Consider the following 20,283-nt stretch of genomic DNA (forward strand, 5'->3'; position numbering starts at 1 on the left):
ATTAGCTCTTGTTAAGCAATGAACACTTCTCAGCAATTATTGGATAATAATTCAATTGTTAAAAAGGATCGACCCGGAATTGGCGGACTATCAACTGATTCTGGGCCTTTTACCCTTTTTCATTTCGTATGAAAGGTTGCAAAATGCAATAAAGGTAATAACATGCTGATAAGACAAAAAATTCAGTGTTACCAACTCCCATTGTTAATAAATTAGTGTATAATTTAAACTTTAAAAAGCAACACCCTGTAAGTATATCCCTCCCTCCTCGAATTCAACCCTTGAATTATAAATTCCCTACATCTTTTTTCAAACCTATATTATGTATATATACATATGAGTTCTATATTATAATCTAATTAGAAATTCCTTCTTCAAAAAAATTGTTTTCCTTTCTATTCATCTTGCAAAAAAAAAAAAAACCCCGAAGAAAATGAATTTGAAGCTCAATTTTTTTATACATATATGTAAAATTTGTATAATTTTTTTGTTTGTAGAGTAATCTCATCAAATATAATAACATCCATTTTTAAAGATGAATCGTGCCTTTTTCAGTATTTAAAAGATTAGACCAAAAAGTCAGAAAAATATATAAATTACAAGGGCCATTAGCCTCGTCATCCCAAACGAGAGACTTATATACAGAGAAAAAGAATGGAAAAAACAAACATACAGAATTGATTCCATAAATTATTAAAAAAAATCATAATTACAGTTCATTAGTAGCATGAAATATAAATATTTTTATAAAAGTCGGGTAACAATTATATAGTTTTTAATTCATATTTTTTTTCGGAAGAATCAACAGTATCTACTACTACTATATAACCGCGTTTTTACTATTATTATTACTAGTACTACTACACCATTTACCACCACCACCACCAACACCATTGATATTCCCTTCATCCCCCTATAACTATAGCATCGCTTGCCCGTTTAAAATTGGGGGGAAAATTGCCTTTGGGCGGTAATGGGCAATGAGAAGGAGGTGAAGAGCGCGCTCTTTAGTGAAAAATAAATAAATAGGCACTCCCTAAATAAGGGAAAAATATACATATATTCAGTTGTGTCTGAGTGATTGAAAGCAAGGTTCGTGTAACTAGTCGTGCGAGCGGGAAAATTATTTAAAAAATAAGTGAAAAGAACGTTTTTTATACAAATAAAAAGATAGTTTTTAAATCTTTATTTTTTAGACAAACTACTGTGTAGTGTTTAATAACCATGTGATGAGGCTTTGCGTATTTCTATAGCAGCAGACGAACGTAAACAGCAAAAATATATAGAATATGTCTCGAATAAAGTTCCTATTGTTATTATTCCTGTGTTGGGAATCAGAGACATCCTCTTGTCCATCAGAGTGCAGTTGCCATCATCGGAACATTGTAGATTGTTCGAAGCGTGGACTTTTACGGATCCCTCTCCTATTTCCGAGTGACACTAAAGTTCTGTAAGTCCCTTGTTTCATTGTATTTTGCCGTATAGAGGAGACCTATTGATGATAGAGCTTTTTAAAAAGCGGATATTCTAGTTAAATTAAAGCTCAAACTTTCAGCGTTCTAATGAGATATTTTAACACTTTTTTACTTAATTCTACTTGGAGCTCTTATAGTTAATTTCCCACTTTAAAAAAATATAACTCGAGTTTTATACATGATTAAATAATATATTATGAAAATGGTTTTGAAATCTTTATACATCAGGCTTTGAAGCATATTCACATCACTATTCTCTAAATTAAACACATAGACCTTAAAAAACCTTTGAACCTTAAAAACAAAGGCCTATTTCTACAAAATCCAAAGCTGATAGAGAAAAACTTAGGGCATATTTGGAACCAAGACATCAAACTCTATAGCTTCAAACATATTCAATTACCTTATCACATACACAAAAGTGCTATTTTGTTTGATAGTCCAATTAATTATACATAATTTTTGGATTATTAGGTAATGGTTAGGACTAGTAACAACAAGAAAGAAGGTTTAATATCCACAATCAAAGGCATTCAATTTTACTATCGATGTAAAAACAACATAAATATGTACTAATATAATAAAAATGATTCTCAATTGACAACTTTTAATTTGTTCTACAAAAATCAATCATTATGACAAATAGAAATAAGAGAATTGAATTGAGAAAATATATTATTGTAGGCTGATAGACAATGCACACATAGTGTTACTTGAACAATCGTCTGGGAAGACGAGAAAGAGAGAGAAAGAGGCCTCCCAATCCGATTTGCTTATGTAAACATCTTTGTGAGTTTGTGTTTTTATCAATGCCATTAGACTGTTTATTTAGATTTTCTTTCTTGTTCGTAGTTAATAATAGAATAATCCATAATTTATTGAATTTCTTTGTTGGAGTTAGTTTTTAATAAGAATATTAAGTGTTTTAAATAGATGCACATAAATTATTAAAAACCATGACTTGAACAAAATATCTAAATAAAAGAAACGAATCTATTTTCTTTATTCAAGGGATTGATGATTCAATGGAATAAGAATACAATGGTCCTAACCCCCTTTATGCCATAAAAGACAGTGGCCATCATTCATTATGTGAGAGTGGAGATACTCTGTTGTAGATACGCCCTGATCTTCATTTTCGATAACTTTTTTTTATTTTGACACATGAGACGGATTGTAGAAATGACACCTTGATCCCTCAGATTTTTTGGGGAGTTGTATTTTTATAAATAACTTCATCAATTTTGTTTTAATCTTGTTTGTGAGTCCTGAAAATACCTTTAAAAGGGAAAAGGAATCACCACAGTCCCTATGGTCCGTCAACACTAATCCAAGCTAGACATATTTTTTTTTCTTTGCAAAATGGATACCCACATTTGTATTCTTCAATTAATGATTATCTTTTATTTCTGTTAATATAATATTCTGATTAATCATTTGGAGTAATCAAAAATGACACTTACGGCTCACAAAAATTATAGTTGTCATAGATAATTAAGGATAAATAGATTATATTTGAAAGGACCCATATCCAGTCCAAAAATAATCTCACTACTCAAATAAGTTAACTATAGAAAAAAATGTGAATATTTCAACTTAGTCCATGGAATTTGAGTCCATAGCTGATTTAAATATTATCTTACTGAAATACTGTTAGGGTCTGTGTATTAATGAAGTAAAATAATAAAATAGGAATGTTTCCTTTTTCTTGATATTTATTCAAAATTGTTTTTGTATTGACTCACCACTTTGGCAAGGGTTCCTTTTTGAAAAACTATCTGGACCTTATATCTATTATATAAATGTATATATGTACTCTGGTAATTTTGAATGTAGATATGTAAGTACTTGAGGTATTTCTTTAGTTGTTTTTATTTTGGCAGAGTAAATGTCATTAGTAAATAATACGAGTTTACGGTATCGATAAAATATCTTTTATCATAAAAACGTACATAGTATACATCCAAAAACACGATTTTCGTGAAACAAACGATGAATTTTATATATGTAAAATGATTGAAATCACCGTATTTAATTATTAATATTTTTTAAACTGCATCAATTCATCTTGGTGTCATATGTAAGTGTGGATGTGATTCTCGTGAGTGTAGATCAGAATAAGAAGTACATTTTGGGTACTTTGATAGACGACATATCTTCTGACGGAGATCACTATAAAATATATAGTTCTCCTTGCACGCTTTTACATTTGAATTTTCAAAATAGGGGGAAATCATTAATATTTTGCACGTTAGCAGCTACAACTTTTTTTAAATGTATGCTCAGGAAGATATCGACAATTTTTATGTCCTTCATCATTAGTATTCTCGACCAATTGACATTTTTTCCTTTAGTAAAATATGTTTATTGTGGGTGGAAATAAATAAATTCATATAAAGGTGATTAATTTGTTTATTTGTGGGCCATATTGTCAAAATTTAATAATTAAATCTAGTGTAGGTATTTACTCAATTATCATTAACGATCATAATACCCTCAACTGCAAATATACTATAGAATGTGTATGTAGAAAAGAAACTCATATGTAAGTGAGATGATGTGACTAAATGTAGGAATATTGTATATAACATTACTCTCTACAATACCATCGCCGCAATATTAAAGGTATTTCTATAGATAACTAGGTTAGTTATACTAGAAGCTTTTTTTCCACTACCAAGTATTAAAGGGGTCACTTTAACGATATTATTTAAAATGTTCAATAATTATGAAGAAAAGAAACTTAAGTGGAAATGACAGACACTCAAGTTATAAAAAAATGATTTAGGAGTTGTATATATATATATATATATTTCTAGTTAATGTAAGATTACTTTAGAAGCATCCACCCAATTACATATATATTTTTCAAAACTTTAAAATGTATTTTATTGAAATATTTATTGATTAGGTAGAAGATTTTAACCCTTCTTTAAATCAGTGAGGTTTAAAGGGAATTACTAATGATCCAATTAGGGTAAGAAGGTATCTCAAAATTATTCCCGTCACTTTAATTATTACAACGAATACCTTCGTTATCTTAGGATACCAAGATTTTCATTACTGCAGAGCCATATAGCATTTATTAATATCGAACAACTTAAAAAAATATTCCACTAAATGTTTTATTTATTACTTTTATAATGTATCGTAGAGCACAAGGGCTCTGAAGGTCCCTGGTTTCTTGACAGGGGCGTCTGCAGAGGTGGATTGTTCCTGTTTTCTTTTTACTTCCTCATTCGTGCAAATTTAGCAGTTGAGGAAAAAATTAGATATTTAAAAAAAATTCCAAAAAACGCGTTCTCCTCCCCCCCCGCCCCCAAAAAAAAAAAAAATCTATATATACATATATATATAATCCTGCAGATTTCCCTGCTTGGGAACCACTGTCATAGGAGTTTTTCAAAAATTTAATTACATTTTACCTATCTAAAATAGTAGTATTATTAAAAGTGGATAGGAACTTTTAAAATAATAATAGTATCTAGTTAGTAATAAGTAGAACTTGTCCTCAAATTATTATATTAACATTTTGTAAACCTTGTTATGTAAGGGATGGTCTTCTAACCATGATTTATTATTATGTTACATAAATCGTATGTATAATATATCAATATATTATTAGCTATATTGTACGGAAATCACGTTATGATGATGCTTGATTATGTCTATATGGTACATGTAGGGCATGTAGCATTCATTGACTTTAACTTAGGGTGGCAATTTAACATATTATGCTTATGTAGTGACCCTCAAATGTAATTTTTTTTGTAGGTTTGATTAAACCCTTTGTAGCGGAAATTAAGTTTATTGATTGAAAAAATAAAATTTATATTTTTTTTATTTGTACTCTTTTTTAGTTGAGTAAATATACTTTTTTAAAAAATGCATTTCTACGAGTTTCCTCTAGAATGTTAATTTATCTGAAATAAAAGATTAAAATATGAATAATTATTTTTGATAATGTTTTGTTCAACTATGGCTGTAATTATTTGATAAATGAAGAGACATGATTGCGGGTTATACATGGTATGGCACACATATACGTTTTATATTATTTACATAATAATGACAAAGTTACATTTAATATTGGTGTTGCAGCAAAATAAATATTTTTGTACCGGTTCTGGAACGAATATAAAGTATCGGTATTGAGTTACTTTTCGATACTTTTTGAAAATATAAAACAATGTGAGAGTATGTAGCCTGTTGTTTAAAAAAAAGGGTCATGCTGCGAAGAATTGGCACTGTGGCCTCTATGTGAGAAATGTACACCAATATTTTATATTAAATAATATTATAATCGAGGGAGTTGTATTAGCTTGCCGCAAGACGGCGCCACTATATGACGTCTTTTTACTAAGTAATATGAGTAAACACCACTCATCCCTCATTGATATGCACTTAGGATAGTGTCTGCAGGATTTTTTTTTCTTTGTTTTTTTTTTTGATGGGGCTAACTTATAAACTTATTTGACGTATTACATCAGGGACCGGCTATTATTTTTATGATCTAATGGAGCTACAAGTACCCGTTTCAATATCATTTAATATACTACATTTTTAATTGTGTCAGTAACCCCGTGTTATCACTATGGCGTGTGCAGGGGGAATCAAATCAAGGAATTATTGTCTTCAACATGAAGAAATTATCGTTTTGTATGATTTTTTTTTTAAGAAAAGGTCCTTTCATACGGGAAAAAACGTAACTTTGAAATTTTCCACTAACCCTAAACCCAAAAAAAAAAAGTAATAGTAATAATAATATATTTATATATACATAATCCTCCGGAAGACCGTACTATAGTACCAGTGTACCAAACATCACTACGCATTACATATGGGTTGACCTCATAAGGTATATATGTATATATATTTAGAAGTCTGGTCTTGACATGGTTTGCCCTAATTAAGCCATATCGTTTATTTAGATTAAATTACCTAGAAAGAAAAGCGTTGAATGTGTCGAACGCAAATAATTGGTTGATTAATTATTATTTTTCATTGTTTGGTTATTGTTGTTGCTAAAGGATGTCAAATAGGAGCTATGATAAAAAAAAGAAAGTATGTACAAATAGTTAGACAAATTTGTTAGTGAATGACAACTTTATTGTTGAACGACAACAGTGATGAACAAAAAAGAGTTTGAGTCCCACTAATAACTTGTTTTATAGCTAAATTTCTTATCTTATTGTATCTATTATATATTGTAGTTTTTTATCTCTTTTGTTCATCCCTAAGAAGAAAAAAACAACCCAAATAGCCTTGTCTTTGTGTTGTATACTATTGAAATTGTCATTTTTATTATTTGTATGTATTTTGCTGTTGATTCCTATCAGTCATTTGTGCCGTCTTTAAGGCAATTTAGCTGAGTTATTTGACATTCATATTTATATATGACGTGTACAAGTTTTAACTTGTACATATAAGTTGCAAGTTGCAAACTAAAAAATGAAATGATCAAATTAACTTTTGAGTTTAAAAATAAATAAATATAAAAACCAATCTCCTACACCTCTTAAAAGAATAAGAAAATATGATCCAGTGGACGACCCTGAAACGTTATGGGGTTTTGTAGTGATGAAAAGGTTGATAAATTTTTTGAGTATTAGATGAAAATTATTAATTGATTAGAACATATTCTGTGTCACAGAATACAGATCAAATGTAGATAGTGATTATTATATTTAATAAGAAATTGCAATGTAACTTGTACAATTTATCGCAACTTGTACACAACATATACATATTGTCTAGGTATTCAGAGGTATACATCTAAATTTGGCTACGCCTCAAAAATATCTTAAATATTTACTTTCCCGAGAGGTGGACATTTAGTATGTACATAATATGTGTTTTATAGTATGAAATCGTTTTGTCTTTGTCTCTTTGAAACTCATCAATCAATAATGACTTCGATGGCAAAAAAAAAAAAAAATATATATATATATAAATTGATAAGTCCATCCAATTTTATTTTTTTGTCTTTCTTAACGAACCTTTGTCTTGGAGAATATTTTTTTGTATTCTCTCATTTACTTACCTAATTAATTCACCTCGTTTTTACACAAAAGACAGTGATAAGAAGGATGCAGCAGCCTTTTATTTAATCGGTGGTGATTCACTTTCTGCAAGTTATACATAAATACACCTCATAATAGTTTGGTCTAGAAATCTTATGCCGGTCTGGGACCGTCAGAAATTTAACCAACTCGGTCTAAAAATAAAACATTCTTGATCCGGTACCAAGTATTTTTTTTACTTTTACAAAAAAAAATGACGTATTTTTACGAAAAAAATATATATATCTGAGGACATCGTTACCTTTTATCGTTTTTGCAACCTTTTTTCCAAAAAGCAACAGAAAAAAGGCCCAAATCAGTTAGTAGACAACCATTTCTGCCCAGCCATGAAATTTTTATTCTTAAGAATTATTTACAGTAACTTAACCAGATCTAATTCTAATTCAACCAATCAACGTTCAGAAAATTGGTTAAGAAGCAGAATCATAAATAGCTAATAAATAAATAATAACTTTAGTATTTTGAGGTAACAGCGTTATAAATTTGTTGTTGGTTTTTTGTAGGAAATATAAAATACAAATTTCGTCAAAGGTTTGATTTTCGGTATGACCGAAATATCAGTTTTGACCGGTCTTGAAAAAAATCACTTAAGACCGAAATGAAAAAGAAAATAAATCTCGGACCGAGTCACAATTCTACTTAATAAATAGTGCTGTATAAAATATGCCCTGGCAGTATGTCAAAATGAAGGAAACCGAAAACTAACATGATAGACATTACAATTTGAAGACTTGTTTTGGAGGAGAATAGCTGGCATGACGTTTTAATAGATCAGCTGCAAGTAGCCGTGAAAGTAATAAAATAAGCACAAATTACATATAGCAAGTACCCATAGGCGGGAATAAATCCTCAATTCTACTCCGAGTCCAACAACAACTTACAATTATAACTAGTGATATTTTTGATATATTTCTCTAAAAAATTTAATATTTGAATTGTTTTTTTGTATTACAATTTTTTTTGAGAACATCTGGGGATTTTTGAATTTTTTTCCAAAAAATTTAACAAGATTAATTTTTCTTTTAAATTTAATATCTGAAATAAAAAATCCAAACACCCAGCCCCCCTCCCCATGAATATAATCATGTGGATGCCCATGCTAGCAAAATGGATTTTTTAACTATTATTTGAAATATTAAATAATCTGAATCGAGAATTTTTACTGGAATCACATCGGCATCGGTTTTTTATTATTGGGATCGTATAATCACAACTTATAACTCCCAAGCAAACCGTCATTGTTGCCCTCTGTCTTTCATAATCAAATGCACTATGTTCTAATGTTTTATCTTTAAGAATTTTAGAAAATAAAAAAGACCTGTTCATGTAACAACTACCAAAAGTCGCTACCGCTTCCTTCGACATATTTTATACTCCTCTACTAATAATTCATAAATAAATAATTTCATAACTCAAGGCCATCTCAAAACGTTGTTTTCCCCCCATCTATGTATTCCATTTTTTTTCAATCATTTTCATTGAAAGAGGATACAAAAAAATAAGGATTCAGATATAATATCAGGGGGTTCAAATCTTTGTAATAAGAATCATCATATAATAGCTACGAAATTCTTGGATATTCAATCAATGATTTTAAACATATATGGTTCTATAAAGGTACATATATGGCTGAAATCATTAAAAAAAATGTAGGGGTTTTTACGACCAGTGGACAGGTTTATGGTTGAGTATTATTATTGTTATAACTTTGTGTTAGTATTATGATTATATTTAGGTCTTGTATATCATTTAAGAAGGGGTTTAAAAAAATAGGATTAAAGATTTTCTTTCTGTCTTTTATATTTTTGTGTCGTAAATATAATATTTAATCCGTTTTAACTTTAGAAAGAGTTGTTTGGTTGTTATTATAAAAAAATCTTCTATTTCTTCATTTAATAAGAAAAACACAACGACAAGAGGAATAGTTTGTGTGAATGACATTCGTGGTTGGTTTGTTTGATGACTAAATAGCTGATAGCTGATCTTCAACTTTCTTTTCATAGTTGAGGAGGAGATTAAAAAAGAATTGTATGGATATTCTTTAATAATAGGAAGACGCTGGTATGATCATGATCTTATCTTGAGCGTATTTAAAGAAGGGGGGCGGGAAATATTTATATTAATATTAATTTACCATCTGCTCCTGTGATAGGAGAAAAAAAAGAACAAAAATGGAATTCCAAAGATTGTCTTAAAGCCAAAATTTTGAGCAATGAAGAATAACTACATATATAGTGTTGTGTCGAGTTGTACCAATATGGACTCGGTTCGATGATTTTTCTAATAAACTACAACACAGAGTCGATTTTTCAGCATTTGAAATAATTCTACTCGACTTCATACAATATTTATTCAGTCGCCTTGATTTTTACCATTTTCAAAAACCTCATCAAATGTTTGAGAAAGTAGGAACTTTCAAAGAAAATTCTTAAAAATTAATTTTTTGGATACAGCTGTAGATTTTTGAAGAAAAAAAATAATATTTGAAATTATATTTTTGACTTTTTTTTTTTTCCAAATAATTTAATTTTTTGAGAATGGCTATAGATTTTTTAAAATGTTTCCAAAAAATTTGATTTTTTGTGAATAGCTGTAGATTTTATAAATTTTTTCCCAAAACATTAAATTTTTCTAATTTACTTGAAAAAAATTTTAATTTGTAGAAATCAATTCCGAAAAACAAAAAACAGTTATTTTCCTTATCTCTACTCAGATTGGGATCTGCGCACTCTGCAATCTGTTTTGCATTGGACCTCACAATAATTATAACCAGCCTTGTCTATAACTTTGGTTCTGTTTGACTTGACTCAAGTTGACAAAAGACTCTGTAAAACGCTTGAAAAAAAAAAAAGAACTTCTTTGTTCTCTTCCATTAAAATATATAAAAAATAATTGAAGAATATATGATATAGCTGATGTGATGAGACTTCAACCGTCAAGAGATTCCTTGTTTCATGTCATATGTACGCAGACAGAACATTCAAAACACGTGGAGATGACATATCTTTGGCATCATAATGAGTTTGTGTTTCTGATCAACCGTTGTTTTGTTTGTTTGTTTATTTATTTTCCAATGCAATATTTTCCATGTTTACAAACAGTCGGGAGTTTTTTTTTGTACGTACGTCTTCAAAGTACCTACTATTTGTTCTCTCCCCCCACCTTCAAACATCAGGGGATAAAAGCCTAAATGATCCATCATCAAGACCTTCATTCTATCGTTAACTTCTTCGTGCTCCTGCCACGTTGCTTATTATATGTGATGTAGGTATAATATTTGTAATTTCTAGAGTTTGATGATTGAATGAAAAATAAATGTTGATATACTCAAGTACTAGGGTAGTGAGACACTTTGATCATTTTCCTATACTACAACATACCTACCTAAGTATGTACAGCGTGTGTTTGTTTTAGAGAGCGTCTCATTTGCAAGGTACAATTTAAACCGGATTTGACCAGGACCGAGTATTATTTATTTATAGTTTAAACTATCAGGTAAAGAATATTATTATTTTTTTCTTTAATCACATTCTTCATATTGAGCATGGATAGGGCCTGAATTCCTTATATATGAACTGGAAGTATCTACAATCATCCCCTAAAGACGATACAAGACTGCTGAGTTGTGTTCTCCGAACATTATCCGGTTTGAGAATACTTGTCCATGTTTCTTATATCCTCTTCAGCTGAGTATAGTATATAATCCGGAATAGTTCTTATAAGAATGAAGTCCAGTGGGTTTTCATCAGGTGATCCTGATAGTTACAATTCCTTAGATCAAAATCTTAATTCTCTCAATTCTCCAAGCACCTCAATCAGCCAAGACTGTGTTTTGTGTGGACTAAAAGCTTCTGAGAGACATCTGATTACTTTGAATGATGTCACATGCACACCAATTGTTTTTTGCAATATTAGCTGTGATCAAACGGGACCACAAAAATCCTAGAATCTAATTCTTTGTTGCTTCGTGTAGTGGTGTGGCCATTTCAACCAGATTGAACTTAAACGAACTGATACGTGTTAATTGAAGTATTGGAGAGCTGCAATAAATAAATCCAGGTCAAATATGTGTTTGTAATGTTAAAAAATCTTGATTTGTTTTCATACCTTAACCTAAGCTGGAACCTCTCATCTGACTTAAGAACAAAAATCAAAAGATTCTTAATAGATATTTGATTAACTGGAAAATACAAATATCCTTCAGATTATAAATAATCTAGGGAAAGAAACACACGGTAGAGATCCCCAGAGGCACGCACACTTTGTAGTCTCTTCATTTGTTTTTGTTATAAATACATAACTCTCTGTTCAACTCGAAATAATTCAAATGAATTTCATAGTACAATATTCTGATTTATTACCTCCACCACATTCCGACAAAGAAGTATGGCGGGAGACAGACTCCTCTTCAAATACATACATAGAAATCCAAGCCACAGTGGGTCCTTCTTCTTATTCTTTTTATTGTTTTATTTAAAGTTGTGTTTAAAATGATGATGAGTACGTGATACTTTTATCTGATGATGAAAGAGTCTCAGAACTCTTTCATCACCCACTGCTGAGTCTCTTTCTCTCTATGTCCACTAATTTCTTTACATCCTTGAATGTACCGTACCTAGACCGCTCTGAGACCCTTATGATTTTTATTGGACGGAACTTATTCAGTTCTTTAAAAAAATTCCGTCTGGAACGGTCTCAAAGAAAAACTCGATCTGGATCGGTCTTTAAAAAATCGATTTAGACCGATTCTATAGATGAATTGTTGAAGGCGTCAGTTGTATTTTGAAATTGGGAATATTGGTACAATAACGTCTTTGAAGTTAAATGTTTTGGATACATCATATTGTTACAACTTTTAAATCAGGATAAGGGAGAAAATTGGTCCTTAGGTTGAGGGGCTAAAAATTTGGTTCACTATTTGAAAACTATTGAATATAGGTCTTTGGTCTGAGATGGCGGTTTAGACCGAAATATTGGTCCAAATCGGTCTAGAAAAAATCACTTCAGACTGAACCTGAAGAAATTGCGCCCTGGACCTAGTCTCAATACACACTACTCATTATGACGAAATTATTTAGGAAAGATTGCTCTATAGAGCGGCTTTTGCGTTATTTTTGTACGTGTTCCTATGATTTAGGACGGGACTTCAAAATTTTGGGACTGATACATTCCTAAATGACTAATTTAATGACTGAAGTTAAATTTTAATTATTATCTTTCAAGCAATGATACGCAATTATTGTTCTTACGGGAATGCAAATTTGTGTTTTGAGTTCAATTCATATCTTAAAGGAGATTGTTTGTTGGGGATCATTTATCCAAAGGTATTAGTATATTCTTAATTTAGACCTAATTGAAGTGTTTAATGTTTATTCTATAAATATGATGTCAAAATGGGACGTTCAAACTTCGGTAACGTCATATCCATGCCTATGAATTGCACCTATGTTTGGTGACTACTAAGTAGTAGTACTCATACCGTCTATATTGTTACTACATACATGTGTACTATATACATACAAAGAACGGACCTATGATATTCCTAATAAATGTTGCTAGGAAATATTGAATTCATTAATATTAAATTTGGGGGTCACTGAGGTGGGGTTATTCGTGTGTGAATAAGCAAAGTATGTTTTCCTTTTTATTTCTTGTCTTGCAACAATCATCATTGGATGTTGTGCTGTGTACTTACATACTTGATACCTAGTAAGGGATCTCTCCCGCGATCCTGTTTTCCCGGGAAGTATTTATTTTCAAAGGAAATCCCGGATATAATTATTGAATAATAGTTATATTCATTGAATAGTAAATAATATCCAAAAAAGAGCTATAATATGTCGAACTAGCGGGAGTATTTGGCATTGCTCTGAGTTATTAGGCGTTGATGAACAGACAAAGTTTGCTTTAATAATATGAAATATAACTCCCCAATAAATCCTTAGCGTTACTCTCAATTTTTTATGAGCACACTCAGATATAGTAACTTATTACTTATATGTTCTCTCTACAAGAATGAAAAAATACTAATTACTTCTTTAAAAAAATAATATTATTATTTTTGTGAGCCAGGGAGTACTATAGTCTCTAGAGCGTTCTCTGACTGAGCTCCAGCTATACTATACGCTCCTTGCTAAACCTCATTGAAGGGCACATTGATTATTTTATATAATTTACTTCCCTTTTCTTTGAATATGAGCTTTAGCTATACACGCTCATTCTTAAAATGAGTCCTCGCCTCATATTTTATAATATAGAACTGTATATGTAGGAATTGACCGAAAGGCTCACGAAACTCTATTCATTTTTACATACTTTTCTTATACAACTCTTTGCATACCAAATATTTTTCTTTTTTAATATTACGCGAACGCTCGATGCTACATGCAAAATCCTGCGAGATTTCACTAATATGACTACATTGTTATTATTTTGAGATCAAAAGTGACTGCAAGGATTACAGAAATACAGACAACCCGACAAAATTTGCTTTATTATTAGTAAAGATGATGGAACTTGAATTCAAAAACAATAATATATGTTCCAAGTGCGTTTTTTTCTGTTTATAGCCCTCATATCATATAATGCAGGTTTGATACATGGAAAAATGAAAAAAGGACGACTAGGAATCGACACAAAAAACTTACACAGTTTTATGTATGTATCAGGAAATGATTTGTAAACTGTTCCATAAACGGGACAAATGTTCTAAAAGGACTTTTGTTGGTCGTCAGATCGGGTTAAATAATTATAAAAAACGCACTATTAGTGATTACAATGAAAATGAAGAATATGGTTCCTGAGAATATTTATTTGTTCAGACTTGCTAAAGTTATGTTCTTTCTTTCTAACTTCGTTACACACGGGATGCTGTTATTCCATGGGATCCTGAAGTTTGATATTTTTTCCCCCACATGATCACGCTCAAAGACAATTTCAGGGGAAATGGGAGACCCTTGTACCTACTCGTAGATAGATGATCCGTCATGAATCATGACGTAAAAATGACACTTGCAAGAGAGGGTTATATTACTATGTAATTCATTCTTTGGTGCAGTAACGTGTCACATAATTATTATGGTAATAATTTATGTTGTTATGCATATGACTTTTATGCAAACAGGGAAGTTCAATAAAAAAGTAAAGAAAAAAAAAAATGGAAAATCACAAAAGAAAAGTTGTGATTTGGCTCTCTTTGTGTTTAAGATTATTTAAAGTTCATTGTTCTATATACAAATATATACAATTTAAGTTGTATTTCATCTATAACTACTTTTATGTTTGAAGACTGAACAAGGAAGACAATACATACATACATTTTAGTGTTGAGTCTCACTCATAAATCAACTTTTTTTCGGTTCGGTCCATAGTAGTAATTTTTTCTAGACCGAAATTAAAACCGGGGATTGCAGCTTATATAGTTTTGTAGACCAAATTGTATTGCAAGACCGACTCAGACCGAAGTTGAATAGAAGAATTAGTAAACATTATGAGAGTCTCGGACTGGTCTAGGATTTATTGACCGAAACTTAACGCTAAAACCAACAAATATATATATATGGTTCATTCCACGAGAAATTTTCTTGAGGATATAGATATTGAATGAAATATTGTATCTAATTTTTTAATTAGGTTAATTACCTTGGAACTTAAAGTTGGATTGAGTCATAGATCCAATATTTCATTTCTGAACAGGACTACTATCAAATATTCCACATACAAAATTTGAGTAAAATCCGTTCCTCGTGGTATGATCAATGTATATATATTTGTGGTGGTTTTGGTCTGGAAGTTCTTGATTGGTATTAGACAGATCTAATTTTTGTAAAACCGAGCTCGTAGTAAAATTCGGTCTACTCCAAAACATTTGTCTAGATCGTTTCAACAAAAATATATATTTTTGAAAGTTATTTCTGCTATTTACTGACATCTAGTGTTGTATCGATTTAGGATTGAAGACTGTAGTCCCGTTCAATTACGTCTCGGTCAGGCCCAGTTCAGTCTTTTATATCAGTCCAAAAACTTATAAAGTTATGTCCTTGATGACGTCTCTGAACTTTATTCCTTTTTTTTTCAAATCAGTTCTTGTACTGTCAGTCTAAGGACTGAACTGAACCGACTAAACAAGAAACTGACACAAAGCACTACCGGCATCATTCCACTATTTATTATTTTCGGTCTACAATTTTTCCACGGTTTCAGATCGCAGTCTGAACCGAAATATTGGCTTAGAAAATCGGTCTCGGACTGAGTCTCAACACTAATACATTTGTAGAACTATTCTTGTAAAAACTAATGATTATCCCATTTTTCAAACGTTTGTCTTTGAATTCCCTTCATTTTTTTATTTTTTTCTCACTTCAAACTAAGAAGAAAGAAATATTATATTTAAAAAATAATAAGATGGATTTGTTCTCTTGGGACACTATTCATAAGATGTTTCCCTCACCTTTCCTACAGTTTTTTTTTTTCCATTACTTCTTCTTCTTTTTCATATTAATATTATTCAGACAGAAAAAAGAAAAATACAGGCTTATCACATACCATATCTAGGTATATTTGTACAAGTTGTAACTTGTACAACTTCAAATTTCTTCTTCTTAAAATGCCTTATTTGAATATAACATTAGTCATTTTGATCATTCCCAACTAATTATTGATGATATCATTTCTTTTTGTTATATTAAAATTACGTATTTACGAGGTATACTATGGTGGGTATTTAAACTATAGTATAATGTGCCACATGTCATTTGTTCATCAGTCTTTTTTATCTGATAAGTAAAATATATGAATACTATATATGAGTGTTGAGATTCTATCTGAGACCAAATTCCCTCTGACTGGGTATTAAGTGATTTTTTCTAAGCCGATTTGGACCAATATTTCGTTCATTACCGTTGATTGAAATTTAAATATTCGTGGACAAATTTCATTTACAAAAAAAAAAACATCATTTTTTTCTTGTGGGCCGATTGTTTTTGTATATGCCGAATTTCACTACGACACCGATCCAGATCGAACTTGGAGGAGATTAGTTTGGTCATACAAAGAAATATAATAGTTTCCGGTAGGTCTAGGATTTTCAGACAGAAACTCAACAATAATATTACACAGTAATTGAAAATCCAATTAAAAATGTCAAATACAGTCAAAAATGGAGATACGAGCTGGATTATGAGGAGAAAAATAAGTCACATACGAGTTTTTTTATAGATACGAGCTAGTCGAGAGTTGGTGACGGGACGCCAGAACCGCTTCAACTGCAATTTTATATAGTTATTTCTTTTTGACTTACGAGCTCCTTCCAAGAACGAATTAAACTCGTATGCCAAGGTATTACTGTATAATTATCTTTGTTAAAAGTTATGAAAAATCTTCATCTCATTTTTTGGTTGCAAATTTTTCAAGTTACAATTTGTACAAAATCGTATCTTGTATGCGACACATAAATACACATATTAAATATTCATGTTGTAATGAAAATTCATTCATTTTTTAATATAATTTATTACACTGAATGATTACTATATAATTATTCATTGTTACATATACAAGATCACTGTATGCAATATCCACCTACAGAAAAAATAAAAAACCTATAGTTAAAATATAAAATTTAATCCTTGTATTTTTTTTAGTAGGCAATATGTATGACTATATAATATATTATGTCAACCACAAGGAGCTTAAAACTCTATTCATTTAGTGGAAAGCATGTTCCTACATACACGGATTTATGCATTGAAAAAAAAAAAATATTGAACTCAATTCTGTTTTTGTCCTACATATATATTTTATAAAAAAAAGTTTTATTTAAAATATAAGTTTTTGAGTGTTTTTCTCATCTGAGATCAGAATGTTTTCATATTATTAGACAGTTATATATACAATGGGGTATCTCATCATTCTCAAAATAATCTTAGCAAAATATTATTCCTCTTCAAATTTACTCTCTTGCTACAAAAATTAAGGGTCCCAAAGATCTAAGCTTCCCAGATCAATAGTTTTTTTAAATTTTATAATTGTAAAATAATGAATGACCAACAGAGAACACACATAAAGTTCCAAAATGTTAAAAAAAAACACAATCACCTTGCTTTATTTATTCCTACTAATTAAACTAGGTGGTGTGGTAAATTAAGGAGAATCCGAAGGCTTTGGCTAGAATTATTTTATTAATATGATGCATTAACATTAGATATAGACCATTCTGAGACCGCTATTTTTTAGTCAAACTAACTTATTCGATAATAATAATAAAGATAAAATTTGTTTAAACTGATTTTCTGAGCCTATGAGCTGAGTTCATCAATTGGGATACATCCTTCGTACTCTTTGATATTTCGTCCTTATGGAGTATTAAAAACCCCTAATGAATAATTTACATCCATTTGTTATATTAAAAAATGACAGAGCAAATCTTTTCACGGCCAAATATTTTTCAGATACGTGTAGGAACTATATACATACAACACATAAACATGTTTATTTACTTTCTTAGACAAATAGTAAGTAATAATAACAACAGCACTGAAGCGCGTTCCCCTCCAGGTGGTAGTGATAATGATGACTGACTGACTGAGGGCTACACCCTTGTATCCACATATGAATATATATGGTGTATGTAAAACCGTGATTAAATCCATAGTAAACACGAAAGCAAAAATAAAATATTACGTGATTAATTTCTCTTCAATCATATATAAATGATTTTTTTTAATGTCAATGATGAATTTATGTAGACGAAGAAAAAAAATTATTTTTATGAAGATCTATTATAGATATGAGGAGTTGAGTGGTGTTGATATGAGAGGAAGATAAAGAGATGTTGAAATATGTGTAAGTTCTTTTTATCAAAGATTCCATTGTATTATAGAGGGGTTTCCTGTGACGTCAGCCATCTTGGGCGCCTAAACAATCAAATTCTATTAAAATCAAACTCTATTTGCATTCGTATTAAGGGAAATTGTGAACTATTCCCGAGTATTATGATTTCAAATTGGGACTACAAATGAAATGACTTGAACTTCTAAAATTTTATTATGTATCATATCTTAATAATATGCATTAAGCATATTATGTTATTACATCATTATGCATTTACATAATGTAGCCAATAAATTTACAATTACATTTGCAAGGATAATATATTTTTGGAATTAACCTACTTTTGTCGTTCATAATCGATCCAAAAAAAAAAAAAATGAACTGTAAAAATCTAGCCATTTGACAGGGATTTCCACTAACTAGATATTAAATTATATTCAAATACGTGCTTGGATAATTTGCCAAAAACCTCATTTACGAACGCACACTTTACCGAATGACTGCATTGTCGAAATGACACTTTGCCCAAAAAATCAAATTAATATTTTTGATGATGATTCATGTTACACCAATTTTAAAAGATAAAATGTTTAATTATTTGCCAAGTATTGCAATGATTAAGTATCGATTGATTAATGATTGGACTCATTTTGTTATAAGGACTCTTCAAAAGTTTGCTCGAACCGATATTAGAACAAAAATCATGAGAACCGTTCAATAATTTAATAAATAAATTAGAGAGAGAAATCATGTTAAAAGAAGAGAATAAATCAATCAATTATTAGATTCAATGAATAATGCAAATGAATCAATCGTTTAGATTGAATTTGTTGGACTCCTATGCACTTGATCATGCCCTGATTAACACTTCTCTCTCCAGGAGATCGTCTTTGACTATAGTTATCATCAAATATACTTTTTATTTTTGTTTGTCGAAATGGCTTTGGGCAAAGTGTTCTAGAGACATTCAAATATCACTGTTATACTTTAACATCAAGTTATTTTCAATATAAATGTTAAGTCATTTAATAAATAGTTCAATTCTACATTCATAGGCTCCCAAAAGGATATCGCTTTGGCGTTTGATGTAATATGTGACGTCAGTAAATATACTCTATATATATATATATATAAAGTATGTTGACATAAGCCTTTATGCACTATTAAAACCTTACAAGTCCAACTAAGAATTAAAAACAAAAAGGCGGATAAGACATAAGTATTATTCGACTTGAATTTCCCTCTAAGTTTGTGACGAGGAGTTAATCGATTTAAATCGGGCAATTAACTTACTTAATCCCATAAGAAGGTCTTACGCATACATATTTGTACATAGAAGCAGCTAGATGTCAATGAAATTTAATCATATTTTGTTGTGTTAAGAGCTTCACTTTATCCTCTCGAGTCTTTGTTTCAAAAAGTTTATTAATCGTCATGAGACAAATAATCCTTTTGCACATGACTCGCTCTTTGGAATAAATACAAATATAGTACTTCTCCAACTTCGTTGATAATTTAGCATCTATAAACTTTGTATGTTTAGTAGTGTGGAGACTCGGTCCGACACCGATTTTATGTTCGTTTTGGTTCTTAAGAAGTGATTTTTTAGACTCATTTTGACCTATTTTTCTGTGTATATTGCTATTTTAAACCGGGGATGGATTTTTTGCACCGGTCTTACTTTATCGAACGATTTTCTCCCTATCCCTGTTAAAAAAGATGCACAGCAATGATTCACTTTAAACTTCATACGATGTCATTGTACCGATGTTCACTATTGTGATTCACTATTTGTCTATAAACTCGGTCTCAACCAATTTTTCGTTGAAATTGATCAAAATCGATTTTTTATTGAGTTGATCTGAACAAATTTTTTCTATGCGGCTGGCCCAGGC

At 30.3% G+C, this 20,283-nt stretch overlaps 1 protein-coding gene across 3 annotated transcripts in view; it reads left to right on the forward strand.

Moving 5' to 3' along the window:
- sli (slit guidance ligand) overlaps positions 1 to 20,283 on the forward strand; it is a 388,150-nt gene that overhangs the window by 314,520 nt on the left and 53,347 nt on the right. The window contains exon 1 of one of the 3 annotated variants that reach the window (XM_040717859.2): positions 1,054 to 1,450. The exons of 1 other annotated variant lie outside the window; for it this stretch is intronic. In XM_040717859.2, the coding sequence (XP_040573793.1) occupies positions 1,290 to 1,450 (161 nt within the window). In that variant the 5' untranslated portion in view covers positions 1,054 to 1,289. Of the gene's footprint in view, positions 1 to 1,053; positions 1,451 to 20,283 lie in introns of those variants that run through there. One more of the 3 variants, XM_040717860.2, reaches the window with a different exon arrangement.

The sequence above is a fragment of the Lepeophtheirus salmonis genome, chromosome 8 (genome assembly GCF_016086655.4).
Source record: "Lepeophtheirus salmonis chromosome 8, UVic_Lsal_1.4, whole genome shotgun sequence".
In the NCBI taxonomy this organism is placed as follows: Eukaryota; Metazoa; Arthropoda; class Copepoda; order Siphonostomatoida; family Caligidae; genus Lepeophtheirus; species Lepeophtheirus salmonis.